Below are 18,348 nucleotides of genomic sequence, written 5' to 3'. Positions count from 1 at the left end.
GTTTGAGTGCGGGGGCTTCAGGGTGGGGGGCAGCGGTTAGGATGGGGATCCGGGAGGTGGTAGGATTGCGCGGGGGGATAGGGTGCAGGAGGGTAGGGTGCGGGAGTGCTTCAGGGCCCACCCCGCGGGGGCGTTTCCCGGGGTCACTCCCGTCTCCGGCTGCCCATCCCCGCTGAGAAAGACGCCAGCCCTTCTTCGAAAACACCATTTTTTATTAATGAAACAACCAAAAGATGGGGTGTGGGGTGTCCTCTCCAGAACGGGGGTGCGGCTGGGGAGTGGGGCACAGCTATGGCCGATGTCTCCGTGCACGTCGCGGCACCCCAGGCTGGTGCCCTGGATCGGTACCTCCTGGGGCGTCGGGACGTGTAGCTGGCGGGTGGGTACACCGGTGGCAAAGGGGACGCTCCGGGGAGGGCGAAGCAAGCGAGGGAGTGGGGGGACGCTGCATGCTCGGGGTACGGAGGGGACACACACACGTCCCTGCGTGGCTGTGGTGGGCGATACGGGGATCTGGGCAGGTGCCATGCCCTGTGCTGGATGTGGGCAAGGGGTGGGGACCACCCCCATGGCTACCCAAGCCCTCACCCCCGCGCGGGGCTTTGCAGGGTGTCCTGCTCCCTGTCTCCCACTCCAGCCCCGGGGAGCCCTGTCCTTATCTTGGGGATTCCCCCAGTTCTACCCTTACCTGGGGGGGTCCCCACAGCTCTGCCCTTACCTGGAGGACTCCCACTCCTGGGACCCTGTTCCCCCTGCCCAGGTCACTCCTCCATCACAGGGGACAGGCGCAGGTTGCTGTGTCCCTTGTGGGACAGAATGTGGCCTAGGGACCCCCCTGTCCACTGGCTCAGCACCCCCTGAGCCCAGAGTGGGGGGTCAGGTGACAGTGGGGCTTGGGTAGACCCCATGGGGGTCCGGGTGGGTTGGAGGTGGCAGTGGGGTGGCAGGCGCCCGGGTTGCTCCCACTGAGCGCTCGTCTTGAGTCTCCTTGGGAGAGGTGTGTTAGGCCCGTGTTGGGGGGCAGCGGGCACAGGGGGCCTCCAGAGGGGTGGCTGCAGCACCCAGCTCCATACTGCCCATGCCTAGATGGACACCTCATATTCCCTTGTCTCCTGCAAAGAAAACAGACTGCAAGGGGTTGGACACTCGGCGATGTGACGGGGTGCCTGGGACAGGGACAGGGCATCTTCCATCCCATAGGGTCCTGGGGAGGATATCCCAGACCACAGATGGCCTTGGAAGTACATGTCTCATCCCCCTGTGTGGTCACTGGATGGATGTCCCAGATGGTGCACGGTCCCTGAACTGCTGTCCCATGTTACACATGGTCCTTGGATGGATGTCCCATCCCATACATAGGCTCTAGATGGATGTCCTGTTTAATGTGTGGTCCCTGGGATGGATGCCCCTGCTAATATGTGTTCTCTGGATCCATGTCCCATTCTGTGCATAGTCCCTAGATGGCCAGCCATCCTTTGAATGGTCCCTGGATGGATGTCATATCTTAATGTGTGGTCCCTTGAATGCGTGACCCCATCCCACACCTGTCTCACTTCACACATAGCCCATGACACACAAGGCCTGTGCAATGCAGCATCCCCAGAGCACCCATCCCTGGCCAGGGGAGCACAGGGGGCAGTACTTACTCCTGTCTCATAGGTGGGGTTGTCAAAAGCTGACTCCACGGTGATGTGGTCATAGGGGTGGGAGCCAGTGAGGGGCAGCTGCAGAGATGGCTTCCCCTGGAACCTGTGGAGAGAGGGCAGCTGGGGCAGGCAGCAAGGGGACTATAGGGACCCCATGGGGTTACAGGATCCACTCAGCCACTCACTTGGAGAAGTAGAGGTAAATGCCCCCTATGAGCAGGGCCACCACCAGCACAGGCAGGAAAACAGCGATGGCAACGTTGGTTCCTTCCAGTGCTGTCCCTGAGGGCACGGCCTTGGCCACGGCTGCCCAAAGCATTTGGGAGTCACCAAGGGAGCACCCCATATAGGCTGCACCCCTGGCTGCCCATCCGCCCCCCTGCCCAACTCTCACCCTTACCGTCCAGATTGCGGTTGCTGTAAAACTCATCGTAGGAGGCTGGAGGGGGGTAGAAGAAAGAAGCTGGTATCAGTGGTAAGAAGCATGGGGGGTGCCAAGCAGTGCTGGCAGGGTGATGGGGTGGGGAAGGGTCCTCTCACCCGCCTTGCAGATGGGAGGTGAGCCACTCCAGCGTGAGGGGTGCCCAGGCAGGCAGCGCAGGTTGCCCTCACCCAGCAGCACCCGGCCAGCGGTGCAGGAGAAGCGTAAGGTGGTTCCTGCAGGGTACAGCCTCCGCTCGGGGCTCTGCCGCCCTCCCGCTGGCACACCAGGGTTGTGGCAAGGCTCGTATGTCTCTGCTGCAGGACAAAGGGATAGTGCCATGAGCACTTGCCACCAGTTAGGGGCATGTCCCCAGGGAGGGAGCACCCAACTCACGGATGCACTTGGGGAGACGATCGCTCCACTTGGGTCCCCCTGCAGCACGGTCATGGCAGGTGAGGGTTCCAGCACCTGCCAGGACGTAGCCCTTGTCGCAGACATACTGCACGGTGGCTCCCACTGGGAATTTTGGGCTGGAGACCACTCTGCGGCTGTGCTCAGCATCCCCAGGGTCCCGGCAGGAGGTCACTGTGGGTGGGAGGGACCGGTGGTGACAGTGGCCACCGCGGACATTCCGTGGTGCAGAGGTATGCAGCGGGGTAATGCTCACCCCGCTCACAGGAAGGCAGGTCACCACTCCACGTCAGGTCCCAGTGGCACATCAGGAGGTCAGTGCCAGTCAGCTGGAAGCCAGGGTAGCAATGGAAGGTGACCACGGTGCCATGGAGCAGCTCTGGCTGAGAGGATGTCTTCCAGCCATTGGCGATGTCTGGCAGCTCAGGGCAGGTGTCATTACGGGGGACCTCTGTGGGAAGGGTGGGTTGAGTGGGACAGCAGGGACACATGGGGTGCTGGGGACACTGGGAACACCATCCCACTGTGGGGTTTACCAGAGAAGTGGATGACAAAGCCCTGCCGATAGGCAAAGGGACCAGCACCAGGGTCGGACTGGAACTGGACGGTGACATCAGCAGTGGAGGCATAGAGCTTGAAGCGTCCACGCGCACCAGTGTACTGGCCCAGGATGCGTGCCGTCAGGTCATCCCCATCATAGAAGGTCAGCACGTCCCCTGTGCCCAGCCGCAGCCTGTGGCAACAAGGTGGTGAGGGTGAGGGAGTGTGGGTTCCCCCATTACCCTATCCCACTTCCACAGATGTCCCCACACTCACACACGGACATCCAGCATGACGCGCTTGTCCTCCTCCACGTGCAGTCCCCAGATGCAGTCCTGGCCCTTGCCATAAGCCTCTGGCCAGTTGGGTGACAGCACCACTCCAGCTGTGTCTGTCAGCTCCCCACTGCACACCGCTGTGGGCATATGCTGGGCTTGGCACCACCGTGGGGGTACCCACTGCTGAGCGTCCAGCACAATCCCCTTGCACCAGCACCCGCTTCAGCATCCCAGTCCAGCACCCCCCATCCCTGTTGGCTCCAGCTCCCACCACGTCCCTCAGCTCCAGCATGTACTATGGTACGTTGGCCCCAGTATCCATCATGACCCATCCCGAGCTTCATCAGCCAGAGCAATCCCCAGCTCCAGCATCCACTGCACACCTCAACCCCAGCACCCACTGAAGCCCCAGCTCCAGCCCCTGCAGTCCCCCAGCCCCAGAGCCCACCGCGGCATGCCGGTTCCGTCTCGTTCCACTGCGGGTCATTGGGGTCGACGCACTCGATGATGGTGGAGCCCTGTTCCAGTGTGTAGCCAGGGTCACAGCTGAACTCCACCGTGGTGCCCACAGGGTACTGGGGGTCACTGGTGGTGAAGTTCCCGTACTTGACGAAGGGCTCATAGCAATGCCCCTGCTCGAAGGCTGCAGGCACAGGGGCAAAGGTCTGCTGGGGCCAAGGAGGTATGGGGATGCCCAGGTGCCCCTCTACGCTCCGGTCCCATACCCTCATAGCGCAGTGCCATGCCAGCAGCCGCCCCGCTGCTGTCGGTGGTGAGCTCCACGAAGAAGTGTCGCCCAGTGCTGAGCAGCCCCTCGATGGGCAGGTACTCCACCTCGTAGGAGTCATACACCGGTGGTGCCTCCACATTGTTGCCATTACGGATGATGAGCCTGCCAAGGCATGGCATGGGCAGGGTGCTGCATTAGCTGTGGCCAATAGTACCCACTCTTGGGCATGGCCAATGGCTAAACAGTGCCCATGCTTGGACATTGCCAACAACACTAATCCTTGAATATAGCCAACAGTCCCCACCCCCATCCCTGAACATGGCTCTGGGTTTGGTGCAGGGCTGCTCCCCGGTGCCCTCCCTCATCCATTCTCCCTCCGCACGGGGACCAAACCTGTCGTCATCCTCTGCCAGAGAAACCTTCTCAAAGTGGAGGTGCAGGCGGTGGCCAGCGGGTGCCTCCAGCAGCCAGTGGCACGTCAGGTTGTTGCTGTAGTTCCCGGGGAAGCCAGGTGAGATGATGCGTCCCACGGTGACGTTCCGGATCACCCCACCACAGGCCGCTGCGGGAGAGTTACCACCATGTGCTGGCTGTGCCACACTGGCTGTGCCACGTCCTCCTCGTGTCGGTGCTTACCGAGGCAGAGGGGCTCACGGGCGCTCCAGAAAGGACGGGTGGCATTGCGGCAGGCGAGCCGGTGAACACCTTGTAGCTGGTAGCCGGGGGAACAGCGAAAGCGAGCATCCCCGCCAGGGTGCAGGCTGCTGACCGAGACCTCCCCGAAAGCCGGCCGCGCCGGAAAGGGGCAGCTCAGCAGGTAGGCTGCAGGCAGGCAGTGGCATTACAGGGTGGGACAAAAAAGCTCCCCCGAGACTCCATTCCACCCCACGCCCAGCATCCACCTCCCCAGTCCCCCGGCACAGTCTGGGTGACACGGTACCTGACTGTGGCTGCTGGTAATGATGCTAAATGAGCCTGTAATTGCTCATGCCAATTAGATCTCCATTAATGTTCTTCACCCCGTTGGTGCCCGCTTAACCCACCAGCAGCACAGATTAACTCTGGCACACGTTGCCACACTCTGAATTTACATCATGCCAATGAGAGAGTGCCCAGGATCTGTGCCAGTGGTAGGTGCTGCCCTGTACCTTGGTAGTGGAAGCGATAGAAGCCGGGGCTGGTGGGCTGGGGGCTCTGGAAGTGGAGGGTAAGGAGGTTGGCAGGGCTGCGAATGACCTGACCCCGCATCAAGAAGGACTCGTTGGCCAGGAGGGTGGGCTCCAGGCCCCCCGTGCTCTCCACCGTCAGCGCTTCCCCCTCAGCTAGGCTGATATTATGCACCTGCAGGGGACGGCCAAGTGTCACCACCCTAGAATCACTTCTGGTCCTCAGGAGCTTTGCCTGTATTCAATAGTGTGCTGGAGCTTGTCTGAGCATGGGGCAGCACCTTTCAAACACGATTACTGGCGCCATAAATCATCTGCCACGCAAGGAGCAGCAGGGCCCAGCCAGCAGCTCTGCCAGCGAACTGTGGCACAGCTGGGCTCATGCCAACAGCCCCACCAACAGCCAGGTGTGTGCTCCAGCCCTCTGGAGCAATTTGCTATTAATGATGTTAATTAAGCAATGCTGCGTGGTGATGAGCAGCGGCACTGGTGAGCGCTGCTGTGAGAGCTGGAGATGCTGCCTCTGGCTCACTGCTGCCTTTCTGCATGCCATGGCTCTGCGGTGGGCCCGGCAGAGGTGGGAACACACAACCACGTGCCACCAGTGGGAGCTGCATGTAGCCTTGGGCACTGCAGAAGCAGCAGCCAGCCTCTGCTCCTGGCAGTTTTGTGCCCAGTTGTCTTGACCCTGCATCGTGGTCTTGCACCCACTGGTGCTGTTTACAACTTCTCCATCAGTTCTTCAGTAATTACATCCCCCATTGCTGCTTCTGTGATGGGTGCCAGCCATGCCAGTGGGTGGGCATGGGGCATCCCGGGGCATACCTCCAGCTCATGCACCCACATCCTTCCCCCAGGGACCAAGGGTGAGCAATACCCTGAGCAATTTCTCCTGGTTCAGGAACACAGGGCAGGGATGGGGACGGGACTGCCCACATGTCGAACTGTGCATGGCCACAGAGCCACAGTACAGAGTAGGGGCTGGGTTCTGCTTGCCTGTGGGCACTTGGCAGCCCACCCTGCCCGCAGTCTCCCAGCTCACCTTAAGCTCCACACCATAGCCTGGGTAAACAGAGATGGTGTAGGTGCAGTCCAGGCTGCCATCGTAGGGAACACCAGCTGGCTCCGGGGACACCAGCCAACCCTCAGGGCCCGCCAACGTCCGGTTACAGAGAGCTGGTGACAGAGGAGACCCCAGCTCAGCCTTGCTTCACCCCAACTACCCCCTGCTACCTCCCCGGTGCTCACCTGGTCCCTGCAGTGTGGTGACAGTGGTAGTAGTGATGGTGGAGGTGGTGGTGGTTCCCTCCTCATCCCCAGGTACCACAGCAGCTTCACTGTGGGGTCCTAGAGATGTGCTGGGGGTGGCAGGTGCCTGGCTGGGGGATGTGGGACTCAACTCTGGCATGCTTGTGGGAGACCATGACGGGTCAGCACCTGGCACGGTCCCCCATGCCTCCCCCCATGGCCCTGGGCGCCCAGCTGGTGTGGTCAGTGGGTCAGTGGGGAAGGCAGCCCTGGGTAGGGCAGGAGTACGTGGTGGAGGCTCAGGGGCTGGGGGTCCAGGGTCTGGCTGGAGGGCACCAGCTGGCAGAAGGGCGCCAGGGCCACCAGGCAGGAAGGGTGCCTGGCCCAAGTAGTCCTTCTTCAGGAAAGCTTCATGCAGCAGGTCCTCCAGCAGCGGGTGGTGGTTGAGAAGCTTCAGTGTTGGTGCTGTGCTCACAAAGCGAGCCTCTGCCTCCCGCTCCTCCGGTGTGGGCAGCACTGTCGGCTCCGCCTCAGCCTCAGCGCTCTCCCCAGCTTTTCTTGACAGCCCATTGAAGCCTGGGGGAAGGAGACAGTGTAGGGTGCTGTAAGCCCATGGATGACCTCATCACCAGAGATTATGCAGCACTGGGGACTGATGGTTCATCAGAGACCAGTGATGTGCCCAATGTGATACCTGGGAGCAGCCCTTGGATGTAGACTGGTGCTGCACAAGGGGTGAACACTGCACCAGGGAGTGTTATTGGTGCCATATCAGAGACACAATGCTGTGCCAGGGACAAGGCTGCTCTGGGGACCAACACTTCACCATGGACCAATGCTTCATCATGGGCCAGTGCTGCCCTGAGGACCAGTGCTTCCCTGCACACCTGTTCTGCACAAAAACTAGGACAGCAACCAAGGACATCAACCACGTGCAGCAGGACCCTTGCCACACCTCGCCCCAGCAAACCTTTGCTAGCACAGCCCTGGTTAATTAGTGCATAACTGTAGCTTATACCACATTGAGAGATGCCCACCCCGCCCATGATCCAGCCCTCATGGGGACAGCCCTGGGCTTGGGTGGTCATGGTCACAGCTTGTCCCTCTCCAGGAAGGTGGCAGAGGGTCCCACTAGGACCTTGCATCCCCTTGGTGCAGCCATGCAGGCGACTGACTTGTCTGCCACGTGCAGCTGCACCAGGGATGCCGCTGGAGCCTGAACAGTGGGACTCTGCTCCAGCCCACCAGTGCAACAAGTCCATGAAAGCTCAGTTTCTCTTCATCCATCTGCCAGCCAGGCCATCCCTGGTCCATGTGAACCTACTAGGGACATACAGCATGCCTACACTTCCTAGCCACAGCCACAAGGAACTCCTTGCCACGTTTCCTCGTGCATTACTCCCCGAGTAAATCCCCAGCGTGCCCATCCCAGCTCTCTCCAGCCTTTAGACTCAAATAAAATAAGAATGTAATTAGCCTTAATGAGACACCCACCATCTCTCCTGGCCAGATCCAGCACAACATGGTCCCCTTTTTTGGGGGGCCTAGCCCCCCATCCCCACCATGCCACAGCAGAGGGGATGCCATGGCAGCAATGATGCCACAGCAGCAGCCAGTGTCCCTCTGTGGTATTTGTGCCACAGTAGAGTGTGGGCACGTCTTGCCAGCGTGCACAGACGCTGATGACACGATACTGCCAATTACTGGGTAATTACACCGATCGTAGCAGGGCAGGGCCCAGCGAAGATTAATTACTCTGCGACTGCCACTTTTAAGGGACTATTAAGAGACATTAGCTTGGGTGAGCAGCGTCGAGGCAGGGTAGCTGCTGGGTGCTGGCAAGCATCCCCACCACTCTGGCACGCACCCTGTGTCCCCACCGCTCCCTTGCCATCACTCTGAGACTGTGACAATGCCCTGAACAGAACGGCACAGTGAGGAGGCAAGCACCCAGCTGTGCTGGCTCTGAAAGGTTCACTTGCCCCCCAGCAAGGCCAGAATTATTTTTTAATAGGATCCATTTATTAGAACATAAAAGTTAATGAGTTTATACTAAAGGGCGCCAAAATCTCTTTTAGGCTTTAATAGCAGCTTAGTGCAGAATCCTGTGCTACTGTGGCTGTCCCACACAGCAAAGGCTGGGGCAAAGAGGACCACTCTGGCCCCCTACACCTTCCTGCCCACAGTGGTCTCCATTGGGACTGCCAGGTAAGGCAAGGCCCTGCAGCAAGACTTCTACTGCAAGTCCCATCCTGATGCTCTGGCACTCTAAACTGGGCAGTGCCTGGGTACCGTGTGCTGCCCCAGGCTCTGCGTGGTGCCCTGTGTGCCACAGGATGCTCCTGGCAACAGGGAATACCCAGGGCTGGGGAGGCAAGATGCTCAAGGCACCATGGGAAGGCAGCAGTTGCCCAGATGTTGTCACCTATGCCCCTCAAGCGTCATAGGATTAGAGCCTCCACCTCGACAGATGTCTCCGAGCAGCTTATCTCCAGTGGCCATGCCACAGCTGTGTCCCTCCCACATCTCTGAGGTGAGCAGGGGTTGGTGACACAGGACCCTGCTACCCAATTCCCACTCTCCAGGCTCTGTCACTCAGCAGGGACATGGCAAAGCTCGGGGTGGGTGCAGACCCTAGCAAAAAGGCCATCAAGTCCCCACCGTCTTGGGTGCCTGCCAAGGGCTTTTGGCATGCGTTGCACGTGCCAGGCTGGGGTCCTAATCCCTCACATCGGCTTTGCCGGGCGGGAGTCTATTAACGGCAGCCGGGAGCTGGGGAGATGTCGGAGACTAATCCGGCTGCAGCGGGGGCCGCCCCCCCCCTCCCCCACGTGGGGAATCAATGCTGCCTGCTGTCACAAATAAATAAATAAGATGGCACGTGGCCACCCGGGGAGTGCCGATCGATGCCACCCGCCAAGAAAGCAAAAACACAGCACCCGGCTCAGCAGAGGGGACAGAGCCCCGGCTGCCCCTGGAGCATCACGGCCCCATATCGCAGTGCTGCTCAGTGCCTCAGTTTCCCCAGCAGCGGGAGGGGGTGGGCAGCGCAGGCAGGAGGCGCAGGCAGCCAGGTCGCTGTTGCAGGAGGAGGGCAGGGGTTAGGGCTCACAGAAGTCCAGGTTTATTTTCAATTTAAAATCCAATCTGGCTTTGCCCCTGCAGCCAGCAGCTGTGATGAATGAGCTGTCAGGCAGCTGGTGCCACGCTCCCACCTCATGGACCCCAACCACCCTCAGCCCCTAGAATGGGCACAGGAGGGGGCCCCCTGATCAGTTGGTGCCAGATTCCCCATCTCTATCTCCTGCTCCTGTGGTCCTGGAGGATTGAGACACTCGGTAAGGAAAGTAGCACTCTCCTGCCTGCCTCTTACTAGGAGCTAGGGGGGACTCAGGCAGTGGGTAGGCAGGGGTTGAGGGTGCAGACAGCATCAGCGTACCGGTAGGGATGGGTGGGTGCAGGCAGTGAGTGGGCAGGTAGGAGCAGGCAGGCAGGTGGGTAGGTACAGGCAGGAGTGAGTGGGTGAGAGCAGGCAGGTGCACATAAACTGTGTGGGGGTGCAGGCAGGGCTGTGCAGCCACCTCCTCAGCACGCAGCCCTGCTCCCCCTACTGTCCAGCTGACACCACTGTCACACAGCCAACCCATCTGCACCCGGTGTGGCCAGCTGGGTACCCCAATGGCACCAGCTGGTACTTATTCTGGCATCCGCATCCTGATGCCCCATGGCCTCCTCCACCCAGCACCACCTGCAAGCCCAGATGCCCACAACCAAGCCAAGACTGGGTAGAGCAGCCGGGAGAGGGGACCTAAGGGGCCACCCCGGTGCCACTGCAGGCGAGCACGGCCAGCAGTGCCGGCGGCTGCCGGAGGAGTCCAGCTTTAATATTCATGGCGGCGCTGGCGGGGAAGCGTTTGACCTTGTGTGTTTTGCGATTCTCCTTGAATTGAACAGTCATTTACCCACTGACACATGTCACATGTCGCCGCAGCCGGTTCCCTGGAGCACCGCAGCGGCGGCCCAAAACCAGCTGATGTCCCCAGTGCCGAGCCCCGAGCATCACCGACACCGGCCAGGCACGAGGGCACAGCCCAGCGGGCGCCAGGCTGCCCATCCACTGAGGCTTTCCTCCCTCCCTACCCCGTGGGTGCTGCGAGGTTCCAGTGGTGCTCCTGTCCTTTCCTTGCTGCCCCTGGCCCGTGTAATCCCTCTTCCCCTGCTCTCCCTGCGGAGCTAATGCGTTTGTACAGCAATTTCCCTGAGCGGTGGCGGTGATAAATTGCATGTCTGCTGCTATTTCAGACCTGAGCACTGGAGCCATGTGGTGCCATGTGCCCCCTCCCCATGCTTGCAGTCCCCAGAACAATCCCCCCACCCTGCCTTGCATCAGAGTTCCCACCACTAAAGAGAACTACTCTGTGCTACCCCAGGTGCCCATGCCATGGGTGCCAGTCCCCACTATGGAGCTCTGCTAGCTCTGGGCTTCCCCAGGACGTAGCACAGCTTGTCCACTTGGCACACTCAGGGTGGCAGAGGGGATGCCCTGCCTACAAGGCATTCCTGAGTGCCCGGGGTCCCTGCCCAGTGTGGGGCAGGAGGCAGGCAGGGAGAGCAGAGCCATGCTGCCCTCCTGGCTCCCTTTCCCTCCACCCACTGCCAGTGACAGGAATTGAAATCTGGTTGTGGGAGGCGAGCAAGAGCTGCTTGTCAGGCTCCGTGTTGGGCTGCTCAGCCATGTCATCTTCCCCGCAGACACCATTCCCTCCCAGCAGGCGGGAAGCATGGAGCATCACCACCTGCTCCTGCCAGAGCCAGCATCCCAGGCATTCATTGTAAGCATCCCCTTGACAGCAACCCTTGTCACCGCTCTTCGTGTAAGATAACCCATCCGGTTCTGGAAGCCACCAAGTGCTGACACTACAGCCACATCTTCCCCTCTGCTGCACCCCCACAGGGCAGCTAGGAACCACTGGATCCCTCCTTGCCCAGACATTGCCCCCACACACTGCACAGCACCAGCTGATCTGGCATTTCAAGAACCTCTCTCCGTTTTCGCAGGGTCACAGCAGCACTCTTGCAGCTGATTAATATTTGATCCCTTCAGCACAGCTCGTTACTGCATCTGAATTATATATGTAATAACCCCTGCTGGCACAGCAAGTGTGCAGGCTGGCTCCTGCCACTTCTCTTGCAAGCAGGGGACTGAGCACATCCCCAGCCTTGGTCAACGGGACCCTTCAGTGCTGAAGGGGATGTCACAACTGGTGCTGGGTCTCAGCAGGGAGCCAGAAAGACAGAGGTATCCCCAGCTGCCTCTGACAGGTCCAGGCAGCTGGTTCACCCACCCAGGGATGCTGGTGACAGGAGAGGTGCCAGCGCTCCGGCCAGCCTCATCTCTGCAGCAGCAGGAGGAAAGGAGGGATGCTGCTGCTCCCGAGCTGCCTGTGACTGGAGGGAATCCATTACCTCCCCGGTTATAGGCAGCTTTCAAAGGCAATCTTTCAATTGTGCGCATTTAAAGAATTGATTGGAGGCAAAATTATCCTCTCCTGCCGAAACTGTTTGAGACACAACTTCATCCACCTCCCCTGGAGCCTCCTTGTGCTTTCAGGGACCTGAAAACCTGGGTCAACCCCAAACACACCGCCCCAGCACAAGGCTGCATGGGGGAAGACCCAGCCCTGGCAAGCCCTGTGCCAGGTTTGGGGTTCCACCAGTAACACAGGAGGGTATCCTCACTGCTCTGCACTGGACCCAGGGGTGTCCTTGCCATACCCTTCCCCAGGCTCCTCTGCACTCCATTTCCCCTCCATGTTTAGGCTGCTCCAGTTCTTCACAGAGCTGAGGATTGTCAGCCCTGCCCGGTGCAGCACTGCCTGCCAAATCCATCCCTGCCAGCACCAACCCGCAGCCAGTCCTGCAGCAAGCAGGCCCTGGAGAGTGTTTGAGGCAGCTGGCCCAGCCTGCAACCTGCATCCCCACAGGACAGCCCTGCCCTCCCACCCTCCAGCTTATCAGAATTATCCAGATAATCCCAGCCTGGTGACATGGCAGCATGGTGGTGATGAACTCCTCTGAGGCACACAGAGGACAAGCATGCATGCAGTTAATTACTGTAGCAGATGCTTGCTGCCTTCCCTAGCCCCCTCCTCACACTGAGGCCCTGAATAGCACCCATGTCTCCAGGGATGTTGTGACCCCAAATGCATTGTCCCTTTGGGCATGATGTATCCAGCTGGTCCCAGCCACTGTGGGACAGCTCATGGGGGCACAGCCAGGCCTTTGGCCCCCCACCATAACCTATGTTCCTTCCTGTTATCCCAGGCTTACTGGACCCCAAAGTACAAGTGTAGTGAAGATGATGCCCTAGAAAAGCCAGGCCTGCTGTGGTTTTGGAGAGCCAAGGAGAGATGTGGTGGGGCAGGGTGAACAGAACCATGCCTGGCACCATAACCCCCAGGTGCACCAGTGCCATGGGACTCAAACCCTATCTTCTGGTGGAGCAAGCCCTTGTGGGCATTGGGTACTTGTGCTGCTCCAGGGCCAGCACAAGCCTGCAGGTCACCACCTTGGGTGGCAAGAGAGACAGGACCAGGAGTGCATTGCCAGTTCCTAGGGGGCATTGCCAATCCCAACACCCTTGTCCCCACATCCCATGGCACATCCCCATCACACACTGGTCCAGTGATGCTAAAGCAAGGCCACAGGGACAGCAAGTGTGGCAGTGCTGTACAGAAGCCAGGGTGTTGGGCTGGGACTCAGGGAGCAGTTAGGTGAGCCCCATGGGAAGATCCTGATATACAGGGGGGTAGAGCTGGATGAGACCCCATGGCTCACAGCCTTGGGAAGAGCAACCCTCAGAGCAACCCTATGTCTAACACTCCGGGAAATGCACATGCAGAGTTTAATTAACTTTATTGATATTCAGAAATTAAGGGACTGACTGAAGGTAATTGCTCATTAGAAATCATTAAACTGACATGGTAAGCACCATCCTCCCTCAGGGGAAGCCTGCTCTGCCCAGGGCCCCACTCCCAGGACACAACCAGGGACACACACCTGCCCCCCCCCCTCCAGTCTTGCTACCCCCTGGAAGGGCAGGACATGAAGGTGCCATGGCCTTGGCTTTCTTGCTGCCCTGCATCAGGTTCCCCACACGTGACCCCCAAGCAAGAGGGATGCGGCAGCAGCCCTAAGTGGCAGATTGAGACGGGAATAGCAGCGGGCACAGGGCCACAGTGCCCTTCCCCAGCTGCCAGATGGGGAGTTTATGTAACTCCCTGCACGGCTGCTGCCTGCAGCTCGGCTGATCTGTGCAGGCAAACCCACATCCCACATCCTGCTACCCGCATCCTGGCAGGGCCAGACCCCTGCCTGCCCCTTGCCCTGAGCATGATGCCCAGCATCAGCGTAGTTGCGACAGACTGGGGCACACCAATCCCTAGCGGGTCCCCCCAAATCCTGACAGCTCCCCAGTGTTGCTTTCTAGGGCAGCAGAACCGCAAAGCGTCGAGGCAGACAGTGCCCCATGGGTGGCAGAGACAACGAGTCGAGCTGGGTGTTGGCTGCTCTCCTTAGGAAGGACCAATAGTCACCGTTCCTGCTTCTCCCCTGCGCCCTCCCTGGAGCCGGAGGGGTCACGCCAATCGAGGTGGCGAGGGGACAGCCAGGCCCTCATTGTCCCCAAGCCCTACGGTTGGGATCGTACGGAGGGACCAGCTTGCAGCCCTCCGCCAGGCACAGCCAGCCGGGGGGTGGCTCAAAGGACTCAGCGACCAGGGGAGCGGGTCCCACTGGGCAGCACCGTGCACGCCTAGCTCCCGGTGCAGCGCTGCCCCCACCCCCCATCGCCGATAATACCGGCAGAGGGGCTGTCTCCAGAGCCCGCGGGGGGCGGCGTTGCACCAGTCCGACTGCAAGCCGGCTCTGCGCGCCCCCGGCAGCTCCCGCTCCCCGCGCCGCCGGAGTGGGGAGGGTGAGGGCATATAATGGGGAGGGGAGATTGTCGCTTCACAGGGGGAGTACCCCCGCCGCACCGGAGGCGAGCGCAAGTTGACAAAGTTTAGCGGCTACACAGCAGAGCTGGAGCCATCGGTACCGAGGGTGATTGGTGTGTACGGGGAGGGGAAGGAAAGGGGGCGAGGGGATGACCGAGATTATGAGGGGAGTGACCGAGGTTGTCGGTGCTTACCGTGAGCGGGTGCGCGAAGCAGTGCGGCGAGGAGAGGCAAGAGCAGGGCAGGCGGCGGCGAGCCCATGGCCGGCGGCGGTCAGCACCGCGGACAGCTCCGCGCTGCGGGCACGGCGGCGCCGTAACGCTCCGAGTGCGGCGCCCGCCAATCCCGGGGCTGGGGCCGGCGGGGGCCTCCCCTCGCCGTAATGCTTCGAGTGCGGCGCTCGCCAATCCCGAGGCCGGGGCTGGAGGGGGCCTCCCCTCGCCGTAGTGCTCCGAGTGCGGCGCCCGCCAATCCCGGGGCTTAGGCTTGGGGGGGGCCTCCCGCCTCCCCCGCGTCGTAATGCTCCGAGTGCGGCGCCCGCCAGGCCCGCAGGTTGAGAATGGTCGGAGGACTCCTCGCAGCCAACCCCCTCCTAGCGCCGTAACTCTCCAAGTGCGGCGCCTGCAAACACTGAGCTGAAGGCTGGGAGAGGGGGATCACTTCCCCCCTCCCCTTCCACCCCCCTCAAAACCGATGGCACCCCCCTAGATAGGAAGCCACCAAGGGCTGTGGAAAAGATACTCGGTGATGGCTCCATCATATCCCACCTCTTTCTTTTTTCTGCATCATGAAGACATCCACTCTAGCCCCACACAGCCCCAGAGACACCTCCCAGTTGCCCTTCCCCATCCTTAAATAGACCTGATTTGGGCTGTGCTCATCACCACCCAAGCAGGGAAACCTGCCGAGAATGGCACAGGTGTGTGGGAGGGCCTTATTCCTTCTGGCAAGGGTCTGACACACCCTTCCCAGACCCCTGCCTCGGGGTCTTGCTCCCCCAGGAGGGCTGGGGGCAGCCAGCCCTGCAGCAGGCAGATGGTGCTGGCACCAGCACTGCGCAGCTCTGCGCTGGCTGCCGGACGGCTCTCGCATGTGTTAAAAATAAGAAAATCCGGCTCTTTGTTACCAGCCCCCTCCCCATCTCCATGAAAGCCCAGATGGCTTTGCCTCGCCGCGCTGATGCCGCGCACAGCACAGATCCCCCGCAGCCTGGCCAACCCTGGCTGCAAATGTGGCCCACGCAACCACGGCTGGCTGGGGGTTATTTTTAATCCCAGGCCTTGCTGTGCCAACATGCACAGCTACTGCCATGGAGAACAAGGAACGATGAGCTGCACAGCTCAGCACAGGGATGATTAGAGCAGTGGCCAGCTCCATGGCATGGGCTGCGTGCCACCAACTCCACTGCACAGGATGTGCACCACCAGCCCCATAATATAAGCTGCATACTGCCAGCCCGCTGCCGTGAGCTGTGGGTCACCAGCCCACCGTGGCATGGGCTGCATGCCACCCAGCTCCACAGCATGGGCTGTGCACTGGTGTGTGCCACCAGCCCCACAGCTGTGGTGGGAGCTGGGCAGGCAGCAATGCTGCCGTCCTTCTCATCCCAGGGGGGGCTGCGGTGCTGGCAGGGGGTGGTCGGCTCTCCTGCAAAGAGCTTTCAGCACTAAACCCAAAACTTTGATCAGGCAGTAGCACCATCAATGTTTAATGCGCCAAAGCCCTGGTAGAGCTTGGAAGATGAGCATTTTGAGGGCAAATTGAAGTTTCTAATATTATGATATTCAAATAATTTTAATCCGCCTGACACCTCCCCGGGCGCGTACCTGGACTGCTAATGAGGGGCTGCCTTGGGTGGCTGCTGGCTTTGACACAAAGCAAACAAGCCCGTCGCAGATGCCTTCAAAGAGTGGAGAATGGTGAGGGCTGGAGTGGTAAATGGAAGCAAGCACAGCTGGAGCTGACACACTGTGGCCAGGTGGGGAGGACACTGTGATCCCTGCAGCCATTCAGCCTTGGCTCAGTGGGGAGCCATGGTGCTCCCTAATTCTGTTTTAAGTGCTAGTGTGCACTTGCTGGAGGAGAAGGCTGGCTCAGGCTGATATGAAACATTTGCATGGCTGATGGTGGGCTTTTGGGGAGCTTCAGCTGCCATCCCAGTGCATGGCAGGTGCTGTGGGTGCAGCAAGTGCTGCAGATACAGAGCTCAGCAGGCAGGCAGCCGCTGCTGCAACCTGCCTGGCCTTGTCCAAAGTTCCTCATACCCTGTTTCTCCATCCAGCCCCACATGGATCTGAGCCAGAGTGGCTTCCACAGCCTGCACTGGGCAGATCCCCAAATCTGCATCACACACCTCTGTGCCAGTAGCAGCCCTGAGATTTTTCCATCCATCCATCCATCCATCCATCCATCCATCCATCCATCCATCCATCCATCCACCCACCCACCCACCCATCCATCCATCCATCCCATCCCATCCCATCCTATGCCTCCATCTCAGCCAGCCCATGCAGGGAATAAGTAATTTTTACTGCGCTCTTGGTGCAGTTCTCCTGACCCACGCCAGCTGCTCTGGGAAATGAATTTCTTCCCACCACGACTATTGCCTCTGGTCAATTTAAACCCCAGAGAAGAGGATGATGGCAGGATGGGCACAGGGCTGGGAGCCCCTGCAGAAAACTCCACCCAAGGCAAGACAAGCCCATGCAGCTGCTTTTGTTTTGGCTCTGGGGGTGCAGACCCCCCTGCTCTCTAGGATCAGCTCTAACTGAGGCCATCTATACAATGAAAGTGGTAGCTTGAAGGGTCTCACCAAGCTGTGGGGACAGTTGCCGTCCCCTCCAGTGCTGATGACCATCCCTGCACCCCACCTTCACAGCAGCACGAGGGAGGCTGTTCCAGCCTGCTCTATTAACATGCCGTTAACGGCAGAGGAGTTCATTTTTGCCATTTAGCGTTTCATGGATAATTAATTATTCTTCATCTCCCCAGAAAAAAAGGAAGAGCAGGTAAAGGGGCTGTTCAAAGCGCAAAAAAAGCAGACTGGAACCTGGGGAAATCAGTGAATTATTTGTAACATCAAAGGCAAGGGAGGCTGTGCTGATTTAACAGGACACTGCATGCTGCAGAGCCCCAGGCGCCGCGGCGATGCTGAGACCGACACGCACTCATTGCATTAGTGGTCCTGAGCAGCAGTGTGGATGAAGGGCCCTGGGTGGAGCCCAGCCTTCACCTGCATTCTCCATCCTCCTCTCACCTTTTTTCTGCCTTTTCTCCCTTTGCACAGTGCCAGGGTGTTCCCCCAACCTATCTGGGCGCCGTGGTTTGGGCTGGAAATCCCCCGTTCCCCCGGCCTTGCATGGGCCTCCCACACACCCCAGGGCTTCATCCATCACCAGGAGCGAGCAGCAAAATAAATAATGATATTTAACATTTTGTAATAGCAACAATTAACCAGTAAATAATGCTTTTTACACCACAAAAGCCAGAGTAAATTACTTTCCCTAATTAGCTGTCAGGCAGCGCAGGGCAGTGGCAGCAGTGGGCAAAGCTAGCAGCCCCTGCTTGCGTTGTTCCCCCACTCCTAGGAGTCACTGAGTATCCTCAGACCCCATATCTCACCCCACAATTCTGTAGGCTTGCAAAAAAACCTCAGCACCAGCAGGGCACAGGGTTCCACGCTGCATCTTTTGGTTGCTCTGGCAAGCCCCCAGTCACACTTATCTCCTGTTAACAAAAATAGCAGCAACAACGAAAGATGGCACCAGAATAGTTTATGGCCATAATAAATGGTGCCAGAGGGGAAAAAAAAACAACCACCATGTCTGCCTCAAAGCAGGTGGAGGTTTCCCATCCAGCCCCGTGTCCTGCTGCAGCCAAAGCTGCCAGTGGCCAGTGGGCAGGGAAAA

The 18,348-nt window shown here is 59.6% G+C and overlaps 1 protein-coding gene across 2 annotated transcripts; it reads right to left on the bottom strand.

The window, feature by feature from the left end:
• Positions 1–191: 191 nt before the first annotated feature.
• Positions 192–14,739, bottom strand: SEZ6 (seizure related 6 homolog). 2 transcript variants are annotated; one of them, XM_068154544.1, is made up of 17 exons: positions 14,635–14,739; positions 6,444–7,019; positions 6,238–6,371; positions 5,178–5,370; positions 4,666–4,851; positions 4,423–4,591; positions 4,025–4,191; positions 3,748–3,942; positions 3,298–3,436; positions 3,018–3,214; positions 2,738–2,932; positions 2,464–2,655; positions 2,187–2,384; positions 2,047–2,085; positions 1,832–1,952; positions 1,647–1,749; positions 192–1,128 (listed from the first exon to the last, which is right to left on the bottom strand). In XM_068154544.1, exons 1-17 carry the CDS (start codon positions 14,699–14,701, stop codon positions 1,096–1,098), a joined length of 2,904 nt encoding a protein of 967 aa, XP_068010645.1. In that variant the 5' UTR covers positions 14,702–14,739; the 3' UTR covers positions 192–1,095. The 2 variants fall into 2 exon arrangements, with proteins under 2 accessions (XP_068010645.1, XP_068010646.1); XM_068154545.1 differs by having other exon boundaries at positions 192–1,112.
• Positions 14,740–18,348: the final 3,609 nt, after the last annotated feature.

This window comes from Melanerpes formicivorus, unplaced genomic scaffold, assembly GCF_026170545.1.
Source record: "Melanerpes formicivorus ecotype bairdi unplaced genomic scaffold, bMelFor1.0.p_v2 SCAF_29, whole genome shotgun sequence".
Lineage (NCBI taxonomy): Eukaryota > Metazoa > Chordata > Aves > Piciformes > Picidae > Melanerpes > Melanerpes formicivorus.
This window is presented reverse-complemented; position numbering and strand designations above follow the sequence as displayed.

Excerpts from the sequence above, each read along its gene's own strand:
- SEZ6 (XM_068154544.1), bottom strand. The coding sequence starts at position 14,701 with ATGGGCTCGCCGCCGCCTGCCCTGCTCTTGCCTCTCCTCGCCGCACTG. Across the intron at positions 4,852-5,177 it reads CTATCGCTTCCACTACCAAG|CCTACCTGCTGAGCTGCCCC; the intron begins GTACAGGGCAGC and ends GCCTGCCTGCAG. Across the intron at positions 4,592-4,665 it reads CCGTGAGCCCCTCTGCCTCG|CGGCCTGTGGTGGGGTGATC; the intron begins GTAAGCACCGAC and ends ACTCTCCCGCAG.